Source organism: Leptinotarsa decemlineata, unplaced genomic scaffold (genome assembly GCF_025532065.1).
Source record: "Leptinotarsa decemlineata unplaced genomic scaffold, Ldec_3_MD MMD2_tig00026307_RagTag_RagTag, whole genome shotgun sequence".
NCBI lineage: Eukaryota > Metazoa > Arthropoda > Insecta > Coleoptera > Chrysomelidae > Leptinotarsa > Leptinotarsa decemlineata.
The window spans coordinates 3,903,686-3,926,148 of NW_027412681.1; the positions used below are offsets into that span (position 1 = coordinate 3,903,686).

At 35.0% G+C, this 22,463-nt stretch overlaps 1 protein-coding gene across 2 annotated transcripts in view; it reads left to right on the top strand.

Moving 5' to 3' along the window:
- Calx (sodium/calcium exchanger 3) overlaps positions 1-22,328 on the top strand; it is a 176,433-nt gene extending 154,105 nt beyond the window's left edge. For both annotated transcript variants that reach the window (XM_074181383.1, XM_074181382.1), the window contains exons 6-8: positions 1,798-1,956; positions 16,824-16,995; positions 18,416-22,328. In XM_074181383.1, coding sequence (XP_074037484.1) covers positions 1,798-1,956; positions 16,824-16,995; positions 18,416-18,620 — 536 coding nt within the window. In that variant the 3' untranslated portion in view covers positions 18,621-22,328. The remainder of the gene's footprint in view (positions 1-1,797; positions 1,957-16,823; positions 16,996-18,415) is intronic.
- The last annotated feature ends 135 nt before the right edge of the window (positions 22,329-22,463 follow it).

Consider the following 22,463-nt stretch of genomic DNA (forward strand, 5'->3'; position numbering starts at 1 on the left):
TTAGCTTTTTCAAGTGATTTGTACATCAAATTATCCTTACATTTGCAGGCATGTTAGGCGTACACATTTTCGAACCATCAATCCACCCTTCCGTAACTGTGTCGTGAGTGTCATACCAAGCGTCGTCCAAATAAAAAATTTGCCGTTGTTCTTGTCAATATTTAGTTATTTGTTCTAAGTATTTGTTACGCAATTCCACTATTCTTCTGCTTTCCATAACTGCCTGACGTTTGTTTATTATTTTAAATCTAAATCATAGTTTTTTATCTAATTCTGAAGACTTTTGTCACAGCAGCTCACGTTATGGCCGGAAGTATTCAATTTTTTCCTTATAATTTCAGTTTTAGAAATCTCATTGCTTTTGTAACAGTCGTTTATTGCGTTTTTCAATGATTTTATTAGATACACATCTAAAGGTTTTGGCAATCCTGTATCACATCGCGTCTTGCGTTAATAAGGTTTGTTTTTGACTATTTTATGTTCAGTTGAGAAATGAATTTCAGTCAAATCTGATGTTGCTTGTAAGTTTATTTCCCTTGGAACCAAACTAGTGATGTAGATTCTTATATACATTGAAACATACTCTCCATGTTTCAGTATTCAAATGCATTTGACTCTCATTCACTGGTATATCTTTTTCGCATTGTTCACCATGGCTATCGGAATCACTACACTGGAAAAAGTCTGCGTTGTTATCATACTCGTTATTATTATTAGTACTTGTCCAAAGACGCCACATTTTGAACCGATAACAAAAATTTCAAGTAATTATAACTGCACCAATATTGAATTTCAACACTCAAATCATGATCAGTTCCTGAACTGAACACGACGGCGATAACCAAGGCCGCATTTCCTGATTTCTATTCGTCACCGTAACATGACTTCAAATTTCATTTTATGACTCTTCAGCAAATCATAAAACTCGTTTACTTTAACTATACCAAGTCTTCAATTTTTCAATTCTTTGTAAGAAATATCAGATTCTCCTCGTTCCTGATCGCATAAATCCGTATCACTCCTATCCATACTTTCTGAAGCATGTAAAATGCATAGCGAAAGTACTGAAAACTTTCTTCTCCTCTTACCAACTGAAATAGGGCCATTTGGGAAATTTCCCACGTCTCCCCATGAGCATTCCATCTCTATAGATCAGTAAAAAAGTAATGAACTGAAACACAAGTTAAACAGACTAATAGCTCTCCCTCGTCACCACACTAGAACTTCACAACAAAAGACGAATTAGGGTAACTGTCTGTGTTCCAGACAACAAAAGGTCACGGCCGGGAAAAAATAACTGCTTGGAAACAGCACACAGGGTTGGACAATGGAAAGGAATCAACAACGATTCTCATGATGGGCTTTGAAAAAATCATTTGAGTCGAATACTCTCTTCTACCTATTTTCTTTTAGTGTTATATACTTTTTAGCAACTTTCACCCGAAATTCACACCACTCTTGTTACCAAAAGGGGAAAAATGCAAATGAATGTATCAAAAGTGGTACAGAAATGGATTTATTTTTCCCAACTTAGAAATTGGTTCAACCTACACATTTTTTCAAACAACTTGAATGAATAGAGCCTTATCAATTACTTATCCCAAATTTTTAGACCTCAAATCGCCGGAATTTTTTAAATGAGTATCACCCTATGTGAATCTGCTGTTTTCCTATCACGGAAATTTCGACCAAATCTCGTTTCATCTCGACATAAAAAATTCACAAATCCAATCACGTAAATGTAACCAAAACAATCAGAAATTCGTCAATATTTAAAATTGGAATTTTCGTTTCCAGACATCTTCAAAGGGTACCTGTGTTTCGTAGTCTCGATCGTGTGCATAGGGCTGGTGACGGCGGTCATAGGAGACATCGCGTCGCATTTTGGCGCTACTCTCGGAATTGAAGACGCCGTGACCGCCATCGTCTTTGTCGCCTTAGGCACGAGCATTCCAGGTGAGTATACGAGGGCGAGTGGGAAAATAATATTTGTTACGAGGGCTAATGAAAAAGTATTGTCTATTACGTCGTGAGACATTATTATGTATTACGTCGCCTGCCAAATTTTTTTCAGAAATTATTTTGGGTATACATACTTATTTAAACGATACACACTATATAACCAAAGTGACTCTCTGGGGACTGCTTCGATAGATATTGTATTTTATGAAAGAGAGGACATTGGCAGATCTCAGATGATGTGGTGCTGCAGGTTTTCCTGCAGCTGAAAAAGCAAATGCGCCACTGGAATCAATGAAGTCGCCCCGGAGCAGCAATTATTTTTTGTTATTGTTTCATAATTTCATGATCTATATTACTTTCTCGATTAATATAACTCCAAAAACGCAAATACTGAAAATTTTCAGTAAATTTTGATGAAATTATTCACTTAAAAGTCTTGCAAATATCATTTCCATAAAAAATTTGATGCGAGTTTATATATGAATTTATATAAAATTGATCTATAATTTGATAGCAATGAATTTTCAATGAAATAAAGTAAGTCTCACAGCCATAACTTTCATATTCATAATTTTTGTAGAATCTATCGTGGCAGTTCCATGAGTCACCCTGCTTATAACCCCTATGATGATGGGGAATAGTCGTGTTTGCTCCATTACCAGGATTCACAACCTCAACTTTGCGCTGAAGCGTTTATCAATGGTTTTTATTCAAAATTCCAACAACTCCTTTTGGCACCATTGCAGATTTGTTGATTCTTGGTATTTTTCTTTTTTTTTTTTTGTTTCATGGTTCTAATTTTCTTTGGCACTCTTGCAAGCAGAATGTTTTTTTTTGGAGAGGCTACAAATTTCTTAAATTTTCTACTATCATTCCGTCACACCCACGCTCGATCCCTCAATTTCATCATACAGGGTGATCCATATTAATGTGATGGCGTCATCGGTAATTTTTTCAACGCAACACCCTGTATTTGGTGTCAATTTCAGATAATACGTAACGAGCTGATTCCGAAAAGGTATGATACGTGGGGTCTAACGGACAGAATCTGAAAGATGTGCGCTTAGAAAATAAACTTTATTGATAGGTATATATAATAAAAGTAGAAATTATTAATTTTATATTTTTTTCTAATGATTAATTCAACAATGGAAAAGTAATCCAGTAATAAATACATTACTTTATTTTAAATGTTCGAACTGTATTTGGAAGTAACCTAAACGGTGAATTAATTCCTGTTGAACCTGGTTTATGGTTTCTTGAGAAATATTGTTCATTTCTGTTCGAATTCTTTCTTAATTCTTGAATATTTGCTGGTTTCGTTTCATAAACAACATTCTTCAAATTGTCTCACATAAAGTAATTCAACGGATTTGAGTCTGGCGACCTCGTTGGCCATTCAATATGTCCACGTCTACCAATCCATCGGTTTGTAAACATTTGGTCGAGATACCTTCGAATATCTACAGCATAATGTGGAGGCGCACCAACCTGTTGAAACCATACACTTTCATCAAAACTTCCAGGATTGATTCTACTGGGGAATAAATTAATTAAAGTAGGTACAAGATATCCCCTTGAGAACTGAAGGTATGTTGGCCCGTCTAAAGTACCGTCGAAAAAGTAGGGTCCGATGATCCTGTTTCTTACAATGCTAGCCCATACGGCGGGTATTGTGTATGATGCTCTCGCATCCAGTGGGGGTTTTCTTCGGCCCAGTACCTACAATTCTGACGGTTGACCCCACCATTTAATGTAAAAATGGCTTCATCAGAAAAAATTATATTTTTTACGAGGAGACGGACGGTCTCGGTGGCAGTTGTCCATCATGGCTTCATCCTCGTTTAATTCCTGTAGAAGTTCGATTTCAAAGGGATGCCATTTTTCCAATGTTAATACTTTGTGTACAGTTGTTTTACTGATATCAAAATCACGACTAACCTTACGAACAGAAGTGTGCACATCTTCTTCAAAAACAAGTAGAACATCTACTTTTGTATCATGTTGTGGAATTGGCCGCGGTGGTAGTGCGCCCGACTCACGATCGGAAGACCGTGGGTTCGATTCCTGCCTCGATCAGATATTTTTCTCGAGAGAATTTATCTGGTTGAAGCTGGGATGATTCTGCAACCGTGTTAGGAATCACACGTTAAAAGGTAAGATCTCGTTAGTCCTTAGCTCGCACAATTTTCTCAACTTCAGAGAGTTGTCGTTTGTATGGAGGCAACAGCTGATTAACGGAAAAACAGATTTTAAACAAATCATCATTTACAGAGGGACGACCTGATTTGTGTGCATTTTCAACTGTACCAGTTTCTCGAAATTTCTTTTCAATCTTACTTACTGCTGACTGCGTTATGCGTCTTTCTGAATATTTTTCATCAAATAAAATACACACTTCCATCTGAGTTCGCGATCTGTCTCCATATCCAATCATTATAAGTATTTCAATTCTTTGCTTTACATTTAAATTCATTACTACTTCAAATTAATTCAAAGCAATACTACAGAAAATTCACGAAATAATATAACAACTACTATTCAACAGTTACTGAACGTCAGTCGAAATAATGAAATTTTACAATAACAAAAAAAACTAGCCGCCTAGTTTTTTGAAATTAATAAGAAATACTTATTAGCATGATTACTATCAACTACAGCCAGGACTACAGTTCGAACATTTGAAATAAAGTCATGTATTTATTACTGGATTACTGTCCCATTGTTAAATTAATCATTAGAAAAAAATATAAAATAATTAATTAATTTATACTTTTATTAGATATCAATAAAATTTATTTTCTAAGCGCATATCTTTCAAATTATGTCCGTTAGACTCCAAGTATCATACCTTTTCGGAATCAGCTCGTTACGTATTATCTGAAACTGACACCAAATACAGGGTGTTGCGTTAAAAAAATGCCGATGACGTCATCACATTAATATGGATCACCCTGTATAATGAAATTTTGTTGTGAAATATAGAATATTAAAATTAAAAATCGACGTGTTTCAGGAAATATCGAATTTATTCCATACTTTGCGGACACACTGTATATCAAAAACTAAAGTGCTGAATGTATTCCCAAACGTGAAAATTTTTCCGTAGCATGAGAATGATTTTCCATTCGAGGAGTTGATTTGCCATTTTCTTTTGTCATCTTCATCCTGTCAGACTACATATAAAGTCCATATTCTTGGCTGTTCGGCGACTCATTGGAATATTTCGCAAATTCGCTTTCAAACACAAACTGGAAAAAGAGCCCTCTCGAAACCATCACTCTCATATAAACATTGTATTACGTGAATGAAAAGATACTTTTGAAACAACTATCGTGTTAGGAACCACATGTCAAAAGGTAAGACCTCGTTAATCCTTACCTCGCACAAGTTTCGACTTCTGAGGGTTGTCGTTCGTAGGGGTGCGACAGCTAGTTAACAGAAAAACAGACAGATATGAAAAGTGAATTATTCAAAAAACACTTTTTTCCATTCAGTTTGTACTCCAAACACTCTTTATGGAAATGAATCAGACATCATTTACAGGATTGCTACACAATATAGTAAATTAAAGAGATAAAATTTCATTCACATGGAACACTGTCATCCACAATGGTGGATGTCGGATGTTTCGGAATAAGACACTAGCCTTATTGCTTCTTCAGCACAAATCTAAAATTATGAAATGAAGTACTAAATTCATTCATCAAATGACGACTTTATATCACGAATGCGTTAAAACTACTCATGTCATAGATCACAGTACAATCGTTTATTTGATTAAATCCCAGCCATAGGAATCTTGTTTAAATTGAAAGGGGTATATTTTCAGGAGGGAGTAATTTTGGAAAGAAAGGTATTAGCTTTCTACTTCTTTATCTTCATCCAAAAAAAAATGTGGAAATTTTTCAAAGAAAAAAGTAAACAAACAATTTAAAAAAATCACCCACTTTTTATTGGAGGAGTGGGAAGCCAAAAACTGTTTTCGCACTATTTTTGATTTTCCATAACAACCATTTTCACCTAGCAGAATCGAAATATCCAATTTCTCGACAATGAACCATATTGAGCGCAAACAACATGGTTACGAAACTGAAATTGCATTTTATGAATCTTCCGTTCATATCATCACGGAAAATACAATTTTCCGTATTGCCGCATCCCTCGAAAATCCTGTTCTTACTTCCTGTCAGTATAATTCGCTTTCCTTCAATTCCAATATCCGAGACAAAAGCAAAAGTTTCATACCTCGCTGCGGAGGTCTGTTTAACCTCCTTAAGGTAATACGTGCTATTAGAAGACTCGACAAACACCCTTTGTTCGTCTCTACGCCCTTGCGGCAAATTCACCCCTCAATATGGAATTTGTTCGGAAACACAGAGGAAGTAGGAAGTGAATCGGAGTTTAGGTATAAGTCGCATTGTCTTTAGTTATGGAGTAGTTCCATATGGAGCGGATGGAATGTTTCAGAGAGGAAATCCTTCTCAAGTGAAGTTTACTCTTTCCCCACGGCAAACTTGATATGAGTCGGGAAATATGATGAAACGTACGGAAAAATGACTAATATGTAGGGATTATTATCATTCCGGTTGAAGGATTGTTGAGTGCGGCTTTCAGATTTTCTACAATTTCACAAGTTATAGATTGGATGAATATCAAATTTCATTCAAATATACTACTGTTCGAAAAATCTGATATGCATTTTTTTATATGTCCTTAAGCTCTCCCAACGATTTGGTTTTTATCTCCTCAATCGCCGCAAAACGTCTCCCTTTCATTGGTCTCTTCGATCTTGGGAACAAGAAAAAGTTGCAGAGAGCCAAATCTGGTAAACGCGGTGGCTAAGGCATTGATACGGTGTTGTTTTCGGTCCATAAATCACGAACAAGCTTCTTGCAAGCAGCGCATACTTTCAAGATGATACTCCCTATTGACCGTACGACTATGTTACAATAACTCCTGATAACTCCAACATAAAACAATTAAACAATTGCTAATTGAATGTAAGGTTAGGTTGGGTCAAAAGTGAGTGGGTCTATTCGACCCTCCACCGCAACTCGCAAGGGTTTACTGTGGCTCACACCTATTCACATTCGGCCAAATAAACCCAGCTTCTTAACAAAGCCGATTAGTCTGTATGCTGAGTGGTCTTTCAGGTTATATGGTAAAAGTACGACTCTGCCGTACTCTAACAATCTGATTCAGTCGCCAGCGGGGCAGGCACAGAGTAAGAACTCTGCTGAGTCATCATTTTCCAAACAGAGGTGATATGCATTGTCTTCCGAGTCTCTGCATATGATAATTCAAATGAGATTGACCTGTGAGATGGCCTATTAGACATCGTTGTTCATACCCACTGTAGTCCAACAACTGTTTGATATCAAGCCTCGAAGGGGGAATAAACGCCTTGGAGTGAGCCGATCCTGGAAGATTCTGCCAGAAGTCCATAATCTTTTTGCCATCCAGATGTTCAGTGTTAGTTTGGCAAAGTAAAGCAATGCCAATGACAGGTTGTGGTCTGATGAAGCTGCTTACAGCAGCCCTCTTTGCAAGGGAGTCAGCAGCTTCATTGCCTTCCAGGCCAGTATGGTCAGGATTCCAGGCCAGTATGGCCAGGAATCCAGACCAGAGAATCTGTCTTCCTATAGAGGAGATTCTATTTTGGAAATTTGCTACCAATTTAGATGTTGCTCAGTAGAAGCCAAGAGCTTTCAACGCCGCTTGATTATCCGAGAATATTTTATTGTCTTGTGTATGAAGTTGGATTCTTCCAATCTCTCCACACACAATTCAATAGCGAAAATGTCTGCTCGAAATACAGTCGCATAGGTTCCTAGGCAGGTGGAGATCTCTGTCATGGGTCTGCGACTGAAAACACCTGCACCAGAACCTAAAGGTGTTTTTGATCCGTCTGTAAACCAACAACTATCTGCTCTTGATATTTCCTCCTCCCGGAGGATCCGGGAACAGTTCTTTATAAGACAGTTCATAGTTGACTGTTGAAGGTATAAAGTCAGAGGTCATTTCCAGAATGTTGTGACTTCCACTGTCAAACAACAGCCTGTTGCAGCCCGCGTAGACCGCGAAATTTGAACATTTACCTTATTTTTGAACAGACCACCAAAAACGTATTTGTCAAGGAGTTACTTTTTCACAATGATCCATATTCTCTGCTGACGTCCCCCTGATATAAAAATACCATCCACTTCATTTCACCCAAGGATGATAAGAGCTCCAAAATGTTAATCCTGCAGAGCACGATCCACAAAGTTCGTGAAGTTTTATCAATTCTTGGAAGATGTCCATGTCAGGAAGTTCCCAAAAACGAATAATGCGAACAACATGAAATGTTTACGATGTGAAATTGAAAAGATTCTAGAGGGTTGGGGTGGTTTAATGCCGGAACATCCGCGATCGTTACCTCACATTCGAAAAACTCGAATAGATTATACTTCGGAATGATATTATTTTTACAGGGTGAGTTGTAGAGGAGAGAGGCAGTGAACTGATTTCGTGACTATTTGACATGCAAATGGCAAATTACCATGTTTCTCATTTAGAAATAGTTGGCAATGGAATAAATCGACATGCCACTGACTTTTGAAATTGTAGAGAGGTCTATATCTTCATATTACACGCCTTTCTTTCTTTTTCATCGTTGAGTGATGACAAACTCCTAATGTTGGCTGAAAATCTAACATTACATTACAGCTAACAGCACATTGAAACAGCAATTAGCTGACAGGTTTTAAGGCCGTGGATGTTTGAAATTTTTTCCTAACATTTCACGAGTGGCTAGCTTCCTCAAAGGTTCATACATCCTGAGTTAATATCTCCCATGACTGGATATTACGACCGAGTTTTTTCTGGGTTCATCCGAATCTTCCAGTCGAGGTACCAGCGTTCGAGGTCGTCCAGTGCACGTTGCATGTAGACGACCGCTAACGCCCGACCCATGGAAGAAGCGAGAAGAGCCGTATCATCGGCGTAAAGGGAAACCTTCACGTGATAAAATCATGAAAGGTCGTTCACATACAGTACTGGAGACAGCACAGATCCCTAGGGCACTCCAGCTTGGATTTCCCTGACAGAAGACAAGGTTTTTTCAACCCTTCAACTCGAACCTGAAATGTTCTACCTATCAGAAAGGACCTAATCCACTGGACCAGATCCCGAAGCAGATCGAAATCGAGCATTTTGTGTAGTAGGCCTTCGTACCAGACTTGGTCGAAGGATTTTGAAATATCCAGGAGGACGGGATGGCCTGTCTTCCTACTACTTCCAAATTTCTTCATTTCGAAGTGAATATCGAACGAAAGCAAGCACCCCATAGACTCAACCAATACTCGTATATATGGTGGCCATAACTAATCCCCCTTATCTTTGGGATCGCCATCTATGGGATCGACCGAAAACTCAAACCATAATAAACAAGGATCTCAAAGGCAGCCATTGCGAAGTCAAGCTACTTCATTAACCGTCAAACATAAATTCGCCTTCTGTGTTTCTCTGCAAACAGGCATATACGCACCCAAAAACATTTCATCTAAGTATTTGAATATGATGGCGACCGTTGAATATGATTTTGATTGTCAAGTTGGCGGGAATTCGGTCAAAATGTTGAAGAAAACCAATTTCTTTATTTTTGTTTCATCTTCAGGGCTCTGAAGTATAAGAACAAGACATACATATTAAAATGGAAATTTACAGAACTGCTTTGTAAATTTCCATTTTAATATGTATGTCTTGTTCTTGTACTTCATAGTGGCAGTAGCTAGAACCACTGATTTACTTTCAGTTTCTGGTTTTATTTCTCACTCAGTATAATCTATTACAACACTCACTCTATATGGAAAAGTCAATCATCGATTTGTATCTCACATAAGTTTCACCGTAATGCCGCTTTCGGAATTCAAACCACAATCAAAAAGCAATAACTGCTGGAATTCAGCTGTGACCGAATCATTTCGATAACCTTAACTGTTTCAATAGCGTTCGAAAACTGCTGAATTTCTATACAAATTGCATTTCTACAAAGCTTCACAACCGAACTTTGGTATCGTTCATTAGTCCAAGAAAACTCGATATATTTGGTGAAAATCGAAAAATTGTATTTTCCGGTCAAAGTACAGATATCATTATGAATTATGAAATCCCTGAAAGAATCTGTAAAAAAAATAAAAAGATGACCTGAAAAAACAATTTTATTAGGCAAAAAACTGAAATTACAATGAAATAACATACTAGCAACAACCAAACAAACAAAAAAAATGAAATATTAACACGACCTGAAATATTGAAAAATTATGAACAGGAAATGAAAATTGAAAATATAAAATTAAAAGATTCCAAACCAAGTTACTTCACGACGTTTCGATTGTTTGTATCCACAATCGTCTTCGGGTGATAACTGGACTTCGAAATCTGACTATTAATAGGTCATTCGACTGCTTTCACCTATCCCCTCTTCCCTCACTTCGCTTTATTGGTTTTTAGCAGGAGCTGACCGTTTGGCGGGAGTTAGTTCTGTTCCGCTTGATCAGAGGTTTCCATATGTCACGTATCTCTACGCTAGCTTGGCTAAATGCTTTGTTGGACAACATATGCGGCTTCTTTGAATTTTCTCCCAAACCAGTGTTCCCCCTTGTGGATGATTTCAGCTTGAGCCCACTTGATGTTATGTTGATGAGTCCAAAAATGCTCTGCTACTCCGGATTTGCTGGTTTCTCCTCACTGTGTGTTTTTTGTGCTCGGCAATGCGAACTCTCAATGGACTCTTAGTTTCACCGATGTATGATTTTCCGCACTCGCAGGTTATCCGGTAAATACAATTCTTGGAATCGCACCCCGAGTTTGGTGACCTGGTTTTTGTGAGACGGAAAGTGTTCCCAGATCTGAAGCAGGTTCTGATGCTATATTTGGACCCAATCCTTCTTAACCTTTCCGACAATCCTCTGATGTACTGATCCTCTGATCAGTACAAGTACTGATTGTGGCGGCTTCTCTTTCTTGTAGATACTCTTGCTGTCTTCTAGCTAAAGCCTGTTCCACCATCACTTTGGAGTAACTATTACGTTGAAGGTCATTTTTGACGATGCCTAGTTCCTTTTCGAGAACTTCCTTTGTATTACAGAGCCCGAAAGCACGGTCTAGTAGAGTCTTGATGATTCCTCTCTTAGTTGATTGATGGTGGTTGGATTCCTGGTTCAGATACTGTCCCGTGTGAGTGGGTTTTCGGTATACAGATGTTTCCCTTTTAGTGTCGGTCCTCTTCACCAATACGTCTAAGAATGGCAATTCGTTGTGGACTTCCTTCTCCATTGTAAAAGTGATGAAAGGACATACGTTGTTGATATGGTTCAGGAAACCATTTCCATGGTTCCATATTATGAAGGTGTCGTCCACGTATCTCAACCAGACTCGAGGCTTCTTGTGGGCTTGTTCAATGATTAGAGTTTCAAACCACTCCATATATAAATATTGGCTATAACCGGTGAAAGTGACAGCAATTTTTTTTAATTTTTTACCCATTCTTTCAGGGACTTCAAATCAATTTATATCATATTAGACAATGGAAGTCCGATCTGATAAAATGCACCACGGAACATTGTCAACCAACTCCAAACAAACCGTCTTAGAAATCATACGTTAAAAGGTGAGACCTCGTTAGTCCTTAGCTCGCACAATTTTCTACTTTTGACAGTTGTCGTTCGTGGGGATGACAGCTGGTTCAACATATTTTTTCAACAGACATATTGAGTAGTTAATGTCCACCAAGCTCATCATTTTTTTAAATGATGTATAAGGATTCTTCATTCAAATTATTATTTTAAATGAACACATTTTGAGAAATTTGATTATAAAAGAAGGTATGTATTAGGGGCAAAACAAATTATATTTCAAGCGCATTTTTCTTGCAAGTAAATGAATTTTAAAAAGTTGGTTATAGTTTTTTAAGGAAATGTTTTTAAATTCAGGAAATAGAAAATATTTTAATAACAAACACGATAAAATGGCAATAGTATGGTAACCTTTCAGCATGTTATAAAATGCACTCTAATTTTAATGTTCTCATATTTTCGTATTTGTCGACCCATAGAATTTACCAAAGAAACCTCGCCATGATTGAGGTTATGTGAGTTGCAAAATATAAAATATCTATTTTCTGTCGAATTTATCTGTACTACGCCTGACTCGGAGTGAATTGGTTTATAGAGTATTCATTGTATGTCAGAAAACTCCAGACTATAACTTAATGGCTTCTAGTTTCAGTTGATTGATGTTGCCTTTATTGACTTTTATGCGATTCGTCAGACTGGCGGAAAGGAAGGTCATGTTTGCAATATAGCATATTTTTAAATTCACAGTGACGTTTGGATTTGATGTCGGGATAAAATGGGAACAGATTGTTACACTCATTCTGAAGCATTCAGCTGAATGACTTTTTCTTGATGTTTTTATTGATTTAGGTGGTTCTGTAATGAGTCTACTTCTGTTTTTCTCAATCGCGAGTCTATCGTCTACATCCTTAGATATGAAGCTACTTATATGAAAATATTTTAACGGTCGATTTCTTAATATATATTGTCTATTCAGCCCACATTTAATCTTGAAGAAGATTTATATTTATTCCACTCATTTTTCCTATCATATATTTCGTTTGTTTCTCCTTTTATTATTTATATAATCATCACAAAAAATAAATTAAGATTCCATGTATTACACTTTCGTTAAAGCGAAATATCAGGAGATAATTGATATTACACATTCCCTGTTATGATTCCCACAACTAAATAAAAAGTGATCATGATCTCTGATTTCATAAGTAGGTGAGTTCTTTTTCTTCTTCTTCTATTCGTTTCGTGGTGTGTGTCCCTAAAGTCGATGACATATACCAGCTCCCCCTATCATGAAGTAAGTTGATCTAGTCGTTGGATATATATTGTTGAATACTGTTTTCAACTACATTTATAGTCACTTTTGTAGTTTCTCGGTATAATATAATATATATAATATAATATATTCAGAAACTCGTTGATTATTGATAACCATTTTTCACGGCAAATGATATATCGGTTTCTGTTTTGCGCTTTTTAGATTGATGATAATTTAAAAACCAGATTCGTTTTTATAAGTTAATGTGACGAACATGGTAGGTGGGAATTTTTCCATTTGTCTTCTTCTGATAGAAGCTAGTTTATTGTAATTTCCACGCATCGATTTCACTGTTGCTCAGTCATTAAATTTTCTCATCAGCATCAGACCTTTATGAAATATAAATTGTGTCCAATATTTCCTGTGTTTTCAACATTTCACAAGTTGAAAAATGAATTTACAACAGCTCAAACTGAAAAGTTTACCCTAGAAAGTTATTGTACACCTAATATGAATCTGTGAAGATTATGATCAATCAGTGACATATATTTATTAATTGTGCCTATAAAACGACGTAAATTAAGTAAAGCATTCAATATGTGTGCATAAAGTAGCTAACCTTCCAGAAAATAGCTCTTTTCCGTTCTCAAAACCTACATAATCATTAGTGAAAAACGCCCCAATTGTAAATATGTATGTATATTTCTTTTGACGGGCATCTAAATGATGAAATATCGATGTATTATATGCGATAGTCTAAAAGATTACACATACAGGATGTTTTCCAGCTCCGGTTCTCATTGCCGTCTTCAACCTCTCGCCCAATTGATAATATCCAGATGGTGGAAGGTTATAAATCCTGAAAATAACGAATAACAAAGCTAATGTTCATATCATAGGAATACTGTCAGTTAATAATTGATCCAGTACATTTTTTGTGCTCTTTTCTCAGTTGTTTATTCTTTTGGTAAAGCCGCTATTTGACTTTAACAATCGGTGATACTTTCTATATGCATAACAAAATTTTAATGACTCAATTTTTACTTGTGATTATGACTTTTCCATTTTTCTTTCAGAAACTTTAAACCTTTCAGCAGTCTTTTGCATTTGTGATAATGAACTGTATCTTCTCGCTCATGAGGTGATTTAATCTTCTTCTTGTGGTTTGACAGTCTGTTTTCTGATGAGCCTCAAATATCACCTGTCAATTTAAATTATTTCTTGAAAGCATATCATCCATCAATTGAATTCATTAAAACATCTGTTCATTGAAATATTTTCTTGAAAGCTTGTCAACAATCAATTGAATTCGTCAAAACAAAAGTGTCACTCTGTAGCTATGTCTTCCTACTTGTCACTTGAATTCCCTCGTCCAATTTACGCATCCAAAATTCACCCCAACTCCAGTTAAATCCCAGGTGACGTCTAACATTCCGATTGGAAATTATTTTCACCCTTCCGTTTTAGCATGTCGTTTCTCTTTGTATTGCAGATGGAATCCTCGAAGAAGCATTTCAAGGTTACCGATGAAAAGTAATTTCTAGATAAAAAAATCAAAACCTCTGTTTCGGAATATATATTATTTACATTCTCTGGTGTTATGTACTACATCGACATATAGCAAATTGTCGGGATTTTTTAATCAAAGTGTTTGCCAGCTGTAGCAGAATACCTTGAGAAAGTCTACAAAACACTAATACAGTTGAGACTACAAAAAATATACGTGCGCCATCAAATTATGCATATTTAATGGAATAGTGGAAATAAAAATGAATCTTATCATAAGTTTCCATGAAATTTGTCAGAACATTTACACCGATATTGAAATTACCACACAGGTGAAAACTACATTACTACATATATAATATTACAACGTTTCACAGTGCTTACAATTTTCTGACACTAATTTGATATGAACTTGGCAACAGCGTAAAACATTCATATTGCATAATTCAATTTTCTTCTTCTTCCAGTATTCTTGTTGTTCTGCCATTACATTGCGCCATTGGCAACTTGTTTTTGAGTTGGTCGATTTAATGGTTAGTTCCAAAATTATGGAGCATTTCATATTGAGAAACTAAGAATTTTTATAATTGAATAGAACTGGGTCTCAATGGTACATCTGATAATGAACCGAAGGGCAGTACTGCAGAAACCGTGAAATTTTTAGGTGTATATGTTGATGAATTTCTTAGCTAGAAATCTCATTGTAAACAGTTAGTGTCATTTCGTTTTAGGAATTTGAAAGAGGTACTGGAACAAAATCAGTTGATAACTTTCTATCACGCTCGAGTAAATTCACTACTGAGGTATGGGTTGTGTCTGTGGGGTAATACTATCCATGCACGGGATGTTTTCATTAGCCAAAAGAAAATTTTGAGACTAATGACAGGAGTTTCATATGATCATTCATGTAGAAATATTTTCCATTCTTATAAAATTTTACCTCCAGCAAGCTTATATATTCTTGAAGTATGCGTCTATATATTCATGAATATTGACAAATTTTATAAAAATTCCAACATTCAAACATTGAGCACAAGGCAAAAAAATTATATTCTCGTTCCATATGCGAAACTCAATATTACTTCAAATTCCCCTAATTTTATTGGACCTAGGATATACAGGGTGTAACTGAATAAGTTTAGAACATTTAAGAAGGTGATTCCTCATCGAAAAACAGATAGGATCTTCTATATAAAGAAATTTCATTGGAGCATTCCCTGTTAAGGTACACCCCTTTAAAGGGGTACATAAAATTTTTATAACAATTTTTTTCACAAGCACTAAAAAAGTTGAAATTAACCTGACGTTTTGTACTACCAAAAAGACACTTAGCCAGAAATTTATTTGGTTTACCCCATGGTTGTAAGGGGTGGAAAACGCAACCCCTAAAACTTATTTCCAATGTAACTTTTTGTCTTATAATTTGTTTACCATTCAAAATTTTATTTCCGATAGCCTGTCTCATTCTAAACAAAAAATGTCTCTAGGATTTTTTGCCCAAAATAAACCAGTTCGCAGTTTAATGCAGGTACTAACTACAAAATAACAATGAATCCAATTCGCATTTATGACAATGTATCTGTGTAGTTCTTCGTAAAATAATTTTTTGCTGCGAACTGGTGTATTTTGGGAAAAAAAACCAAGAAACATTTTTTGTTTAGAATGAAACAGGCTATAGGAATTAAATTTTCAAATGGTAAACAAATAATAAGACAAAAAGTTACATTGGAAATAAATTTTAGGGGTTGCGTTTTCCACCCCTTACAACCATTTGGTAAACCCAATAAATTACTGGCTAAGTGTCTTTTTGGTAGTACAAAACGTCAGGTTAATTTCAATATTGTAACTTTTTCAGTGCTAGTGAAAAAATTTGTTGTACAAATTTTATGTACCCCCTTTAAGGGGCTGTATCTTAACAAGGGATGCTCCAACGAAGTTTCTTCATATGAAAGATCCTATCTTTTTTTCGATGAGAAATCGCCCCCCTAAATGTTTTACACTTATTCAGTTACACCCTGTATAACCATCTTCCTGTAATTATAAAAGCAACAAAGACATTATTTTGATTCAAAAAAGCTTTAAATGACTTCCTATTGGAGAAATGTTTTTCCTCATCAGATGAGAATTTTAAAGAAAATTTTTAATATTAACTTGTGCTTGTTTAATGTATTTTCATGCACTTTTACTGTGACACCCAGTTTTTGTGTTATTTTGTTTCGTTTTGTAACCGCTTTATTTCATTGTATTTTATTAATGACTATTCCTATAAATTCCAGATGTCAAAAGGAAAATAAATATTATTATTATTATTATTATTATTATTATTATTAATAATTCGGATTCTTTTCTAGTCAGATGAACCGGTATCACACGAGTTGTTATCCATTCTCGAGCGGTATAAATCCATTACAAAACACAGCCTTTTGCGAATCCTCTTATTTTCGTTTCCACGAAAACAAAAAAACAGAGTTTTGTTCCAGATACATTCGCCAGCAAAGTCGCCGCAATCCACGATAAGCACGCTGATGCGAGCGTCGGCAACGTTACCGGTAGCAACGCCGTTAATGTGTTCCTGGGCATAGGCGTCGCGTGGTCGATAGCAGCTGTCTACCATTACTTTAAGGGACAAGTCTTCCACGTCGATCCTGGCAAGTGAGTATCTTTTTTTTAACTCACCAAACGCAAAAAACACCGCGCTGAGACTGATATCAAGTGTTATCAAATCACCATCACGGTAATAGTCCGGATATTTTCCTTCCGCAGCCCTTGGGTTTCATGTAGTGATGGGCATAATCGAAATATGTTGGTAATCGAATTATTAGTAATCGAATTATCATTCGAATTATAAATCACTCGCAATGCGCAGGAGAATCACTCAATAGACATTGTTAATTTACGCATTTATAGATAAGGTCACTGTTAGGAGTAATATAATAAGTATCGAGTCGTGCCGTACACTCGTTTAATTTATGTCGATCAAAAAATGAGACCGGGTCCAAAGAAAACTCCCAAACATCTTGATAAAATTATTTTTTTAAATAGTATATATATTGTACCTTATTATATTGAACTGTGATTTTGATGTGATTTCAACTGCCTTAGAATGTTTTATTTTATTTTTATATTGAGAATTTATTTAATTTGATAAGTTTTATTTTGTTAATCTATTGTTGATTCTTTTGTTTTGTGTTTGAACTTTTTATTGAAGTTCAATTTCAATATTTTTGAAAATATTTTAATGCCGACCCTGTTCATCCTTCCTTAATTATTATTCACATATTTCTTTATTCATCCTCGATTGGCTCTGGAACTATCAGTGGTTGACTTATATATATGACAAATAACCAAAGTAGTTGCAGTTCTAATACCATTTGCAATTCGTACTTGCAAACATAATCGTTTTAAAATTACTGTCATTTTTACGTCAGCCGCCGATAGTATCAAACCTGTGATCTGTGTATCTGTGATTGCGAATAATATAAAAATTATTTCGAATCATTGTGATAATCGATTCGATATCTCGAATTATTATGATAATCGAATTATCGATTATTTTTAATTCGAATTAGCCCGTCACTAGTTTCATGTAGACTTCATTCATAGAAAAATAAATAGTGATTTCAATGCTTTACTATAAACTCAAAACAATTTTTGTGATGTCTTTTGAGAAATATTTCAATCTTTTCTCTCTTACGATTTTGTTTTGTTGAAAAACAGTTCAAATATCGACTCGGCTACCCAAAAACATATAATACGTAGTTTATAAGAAATCCTATAGATATAACTTTCAATGTGATAAGATCTTACAGTACCCTTTATTTTGAAGTATGGTTGAAATAGTCTTTGTTATGAAGCATGAATCTGAATCTGAAGTCGATTTAGAGATTCACTAATTTCCTTCATTTACCTATCAATGTTTTCAAACTCAATGATGAAAGATATTTTACTCTGTCAAGATATTCATCTTTTATGTACGTTAAGAGTTCAAGAGTACCTGTGAACTACTGTGAAACATGTATCTTTTAAGGATTCTTATATTATTATATGTAATCGACAAACATTTTTGTTTCAGTCTTGCCTTTTCTGTGACGATATTCTGCACAGAAGCCGTTCTAGTCATATTAATCCTGTTTCTGAGGAGGTCGAAATACATTGGTGGTGAACTGGGCGGTCCAACTTGCATGAAGTACTCCACATCGGCACTTTTCTTCTTATTATGGATTCTGTACCTCGTTATGTCGTCCTTGGAAGTGTACGACGTTATTCACGGGTTTTAAGCTTAGCCAGAATAGTATTTTTAAAATATTGGTATTGAAATGGTGACACCGAGAATTAATTACATGTGGGTTTTTTGTTGGAATTTTCTGTTACAAGCAAGGTCCAATGATAATAAATAGTGTAACTGGATTCAAGGTGCAGAAAACGAGCCCGTTGAAAATAAGAAGAAGAATTGACCTTCCTGAAAGTAGCCAACTATCAAAAAATAAATAGTTTCGAGGAAATGAAAGATCAAGGTTGCCACTTCCATTAGTTCCGTAATAAACCTCTATAATCATTGAATATTTTCATTGCGTTCTTACGCCGAAGCACGGCGTTGTTACGCTGAAGTATTACTAAATCATATAAATATCAGTGCGAAAATAAAATATTAAGTGACAACCCTGTGAGAGAATCAGTCGAAGTTGCAAACAAACGACAGAATTACGTTTTGAATTTTACTTACTGTTTCCAGTTTTCCTCCGGCATTCTTCTGAAATATGTCGTACCGAAAACAAAATACTTATAAATATTGATCTGACTTCACCACATGTTTGAAATCTTGAATTTGATGAAATGCAAATATTCTTTCATACAGTGCGGCTCAAATGCAACTCATCAATCAACGAAATAAATCCGTCAAAATCGAGTTGGTTACAATTTATAACTGTTTCTTGCTTGTGATGAAACTATCTTCAACGAAATCATAACGAAACGCCCATGTTGGAACATTGTCCTATTATCTGACTAATTTCTATGATAGTTCTATGTCATTTAGCTAGGTACTTAAAATGATGGGCCTGAATATGTAGCGACAGTTGTTGGTTACATGTTAAGGCCCGATAGAATTTTTGAAGAATTTTCAACGAAAAAAGAGACATTTAGAATTTCATGAAAGGATGAACAAATAACAGCTGGCCATTTTTTGATGCTGTCTTTTCAAGGAGTTACAAAATGTATCAAGTAGAGTAAAAGTTACAGATTCAGGAGTACTACCTATGAAAACAAATCGATCCGGTCATGAGTTCATGCTTATTGATGTGATACTGTTTACAAAACGGCCTTGTAACTCTTATAGTTTGGGAAACAGCAAAATAATCCCATTAAAAAAGTGGCCGCCCTATAGAACCGACAGAACGGAGTTTAAATCAGTAACAAACACTACCTAGTTTTGTTTTAATCTGATGAAATATTTTTGTAAATTCAGTGGATATGTGAAGAAAATTGGTAAAATCAACCCAGCATTACTCAAGTCAAAACCAGGAAAAATCTTATGAAACCAAAAATGTTTCGTCAATCAAGATTCTCTAAGATTGATTTCGACTGCTTCGTCGTGTATATATTTCCTTAGAATGAAAAAAAAATGGTCACAAGGAAGTTTATCAACTCAAAGAGATTTGCTTTACCAAATTAATTTATTTACGTAACATATTTACAAAACACTTAAAATATTCTTATTATAGTTAGTTCTTTTCAGATACTCAAAACTGCCAGTAACTCTTCATTGAAGTTAACAATATCAAAGGAATGTCCTAATGTATTACCGCGACCACTTATTTTTTCTTGTCTTGCCTCTTATGTTTTTTGAACAACTCAACCGAAAGTTGGTTCATTTAGCTTTCCACTCATTTCATGAATGTAAAATTCCATTAGGAAACAAAGATATTACAATCATATAAAATTGTTGCCAACATCCAAGTATCCATATTATTACAAAAAATGTAATTTCATATAAGTTTATTGACAAAACCAAATTCTTGTTGAGAGGAACGTGCCCCAAAATCTGAATATAAACATGATCATCCCAATTAGAAGACCCATTAATTCAGTTCCTGCAGGAGATTTCATGTTCATTAACATGATAACTGAAATTAATCAAGTATTAGAGTGAATTCCTGATAGCAAGTTCTCGTTCGTTTTAGGAGAGAATTATTACTGTAGCATTTTCAAGAATGTTTTGAAAACCAGATATACCTTTCATTATTTTCATCCTACGCCTTCATAGAAAAGTGATGAAGACAGAAGAAAGATTTTATAGAGATATATGATTATAATTCGGCTCTATTTGAGAGGTTGCAGCCAATCACAGGGCTGTTTCTATTTTTAACAGCCAGAGATTGGCTGCAACCTCGTGAATAAAACAGGAAGATATTTTGATACAGGAAGATCTTTTGAGGTTATGCTTCAAGATGCGTCCATTTTTCTATGAGTTTATATTTCGCGCTTTTCGGTGGGATTTTGCGCATTTTCATTAACAATCTTGCACAAAACGTGTTCATTATGTTGGCAACACTGTACTGTACATACATCATGATTGGTATCACTATTATCGTCCTGGAAAAATTTCATCTTGAAATCATTTCCAAGAAATATGCCTGTTTTGGGGAATGATATTGTTTTTCATCTTCTAAAGCAGTTTTGCGTCTATTAGGAAAACAATTTATGAAAAAATATAGTAACACTATGATGAATATTTCACTTTCACAGGAAAGAACACCATTTATTTTACCAATTTTCTCTAATCGTGAATGTGTTTTCTATTTCAGTACTTACCTATGTAGGAAAACCAAATACTACCTAATAAAGAACTGAATGTTCCGCAAATATTGTCATGGCTCATTCAAAAAACGTCTGGTCTTATTATATGTGGATAAGCGTCCTTTGCTAGTTACATTTGTTGTCAGTGAATGTATTCCTTTTGATAATAATGATGTTCCTTACATTATTTTCAACATATGCAAGATGCTGATATTGGCAATGAGTTGGTTTACAGTATAAAAATGAATGTATGTCAATATAATCTGGATGTGCCTGACAATCCATAGGGTTCATATCGGGAGATATCGTTGGCCATGCCAATAATGTCTTTTTTACAAACGAGGATATTAAAGTATTGTCACTTTAGACAGCATCAGTTGCTGTCTCATAAACCAACTAGTTGGCAATATAATATCCTGTTCGCTATTCATTTTCTGTGGATATTTTTATAGTCAATTATATTTTTATTCTATTTACAAATTTGCCTATATAGAGATGTTGTTATAGCTATGAAAGTTGCGCAAATTCAGAAAAATCATTATTTTTTTTCTTTCTGAGACCATATTTGCTACGAGATATTTTGTTTTGGGTTTTAGTTTTTCCAACCAGATCGAAATGGTCATTTTTTTGGTCTCGGATATAATTGTTGATCTTTGTATTGAATTAACTGTAATTCAAATCCTATTCTGAACTTTTTTGTGCAATTTATAGAGAGCTAGCTGAATATTATTTTAAAAATGTTGTTAATGGTTGATATTATGGTTGTTGTCTACCGGTTACATTTGATAAATATTTTGCCTCTAGTTCATTCCCAGAAGTTGAGATAGTAAGTATTCCATTGTTGACAAAATATATCAACCAAGAAAGAATGAATTCCCTACGTGAATTATGAGATAACATTCATGTATCAAAGTATTACTTTTACAACAATATTTGATTTATATGTTACCATTTGGGAAAAATCTTGAAAGTTTTTGCTACATTATTCATTCAAAGTAATAGTGAATTTTGGGAGAAAGTAATCTAGACTAAAATATGGAAGAATTTTCTAGAGAAATGTCCTGTGAACAACAAAGGTAGGCATTCATACTTTTTTGGTCGACATTCCCTTAGTATAAACATTTTTATTTAGAAGGCAGTATACCTTATACTATATACCTAGTTAGGTCAATAATTAAAGAAATTTATACGTTGAAACTTCTTTTTCTTTCAATTCAGATACCTTTTCCGTCAGTACATAGTTCAAAATTTTCCTTTCTTTGACGCCTAAAAATATAAGGGAGATATGACGCCCACATCATTTCCATTAGAAGTTCAGACTTCAG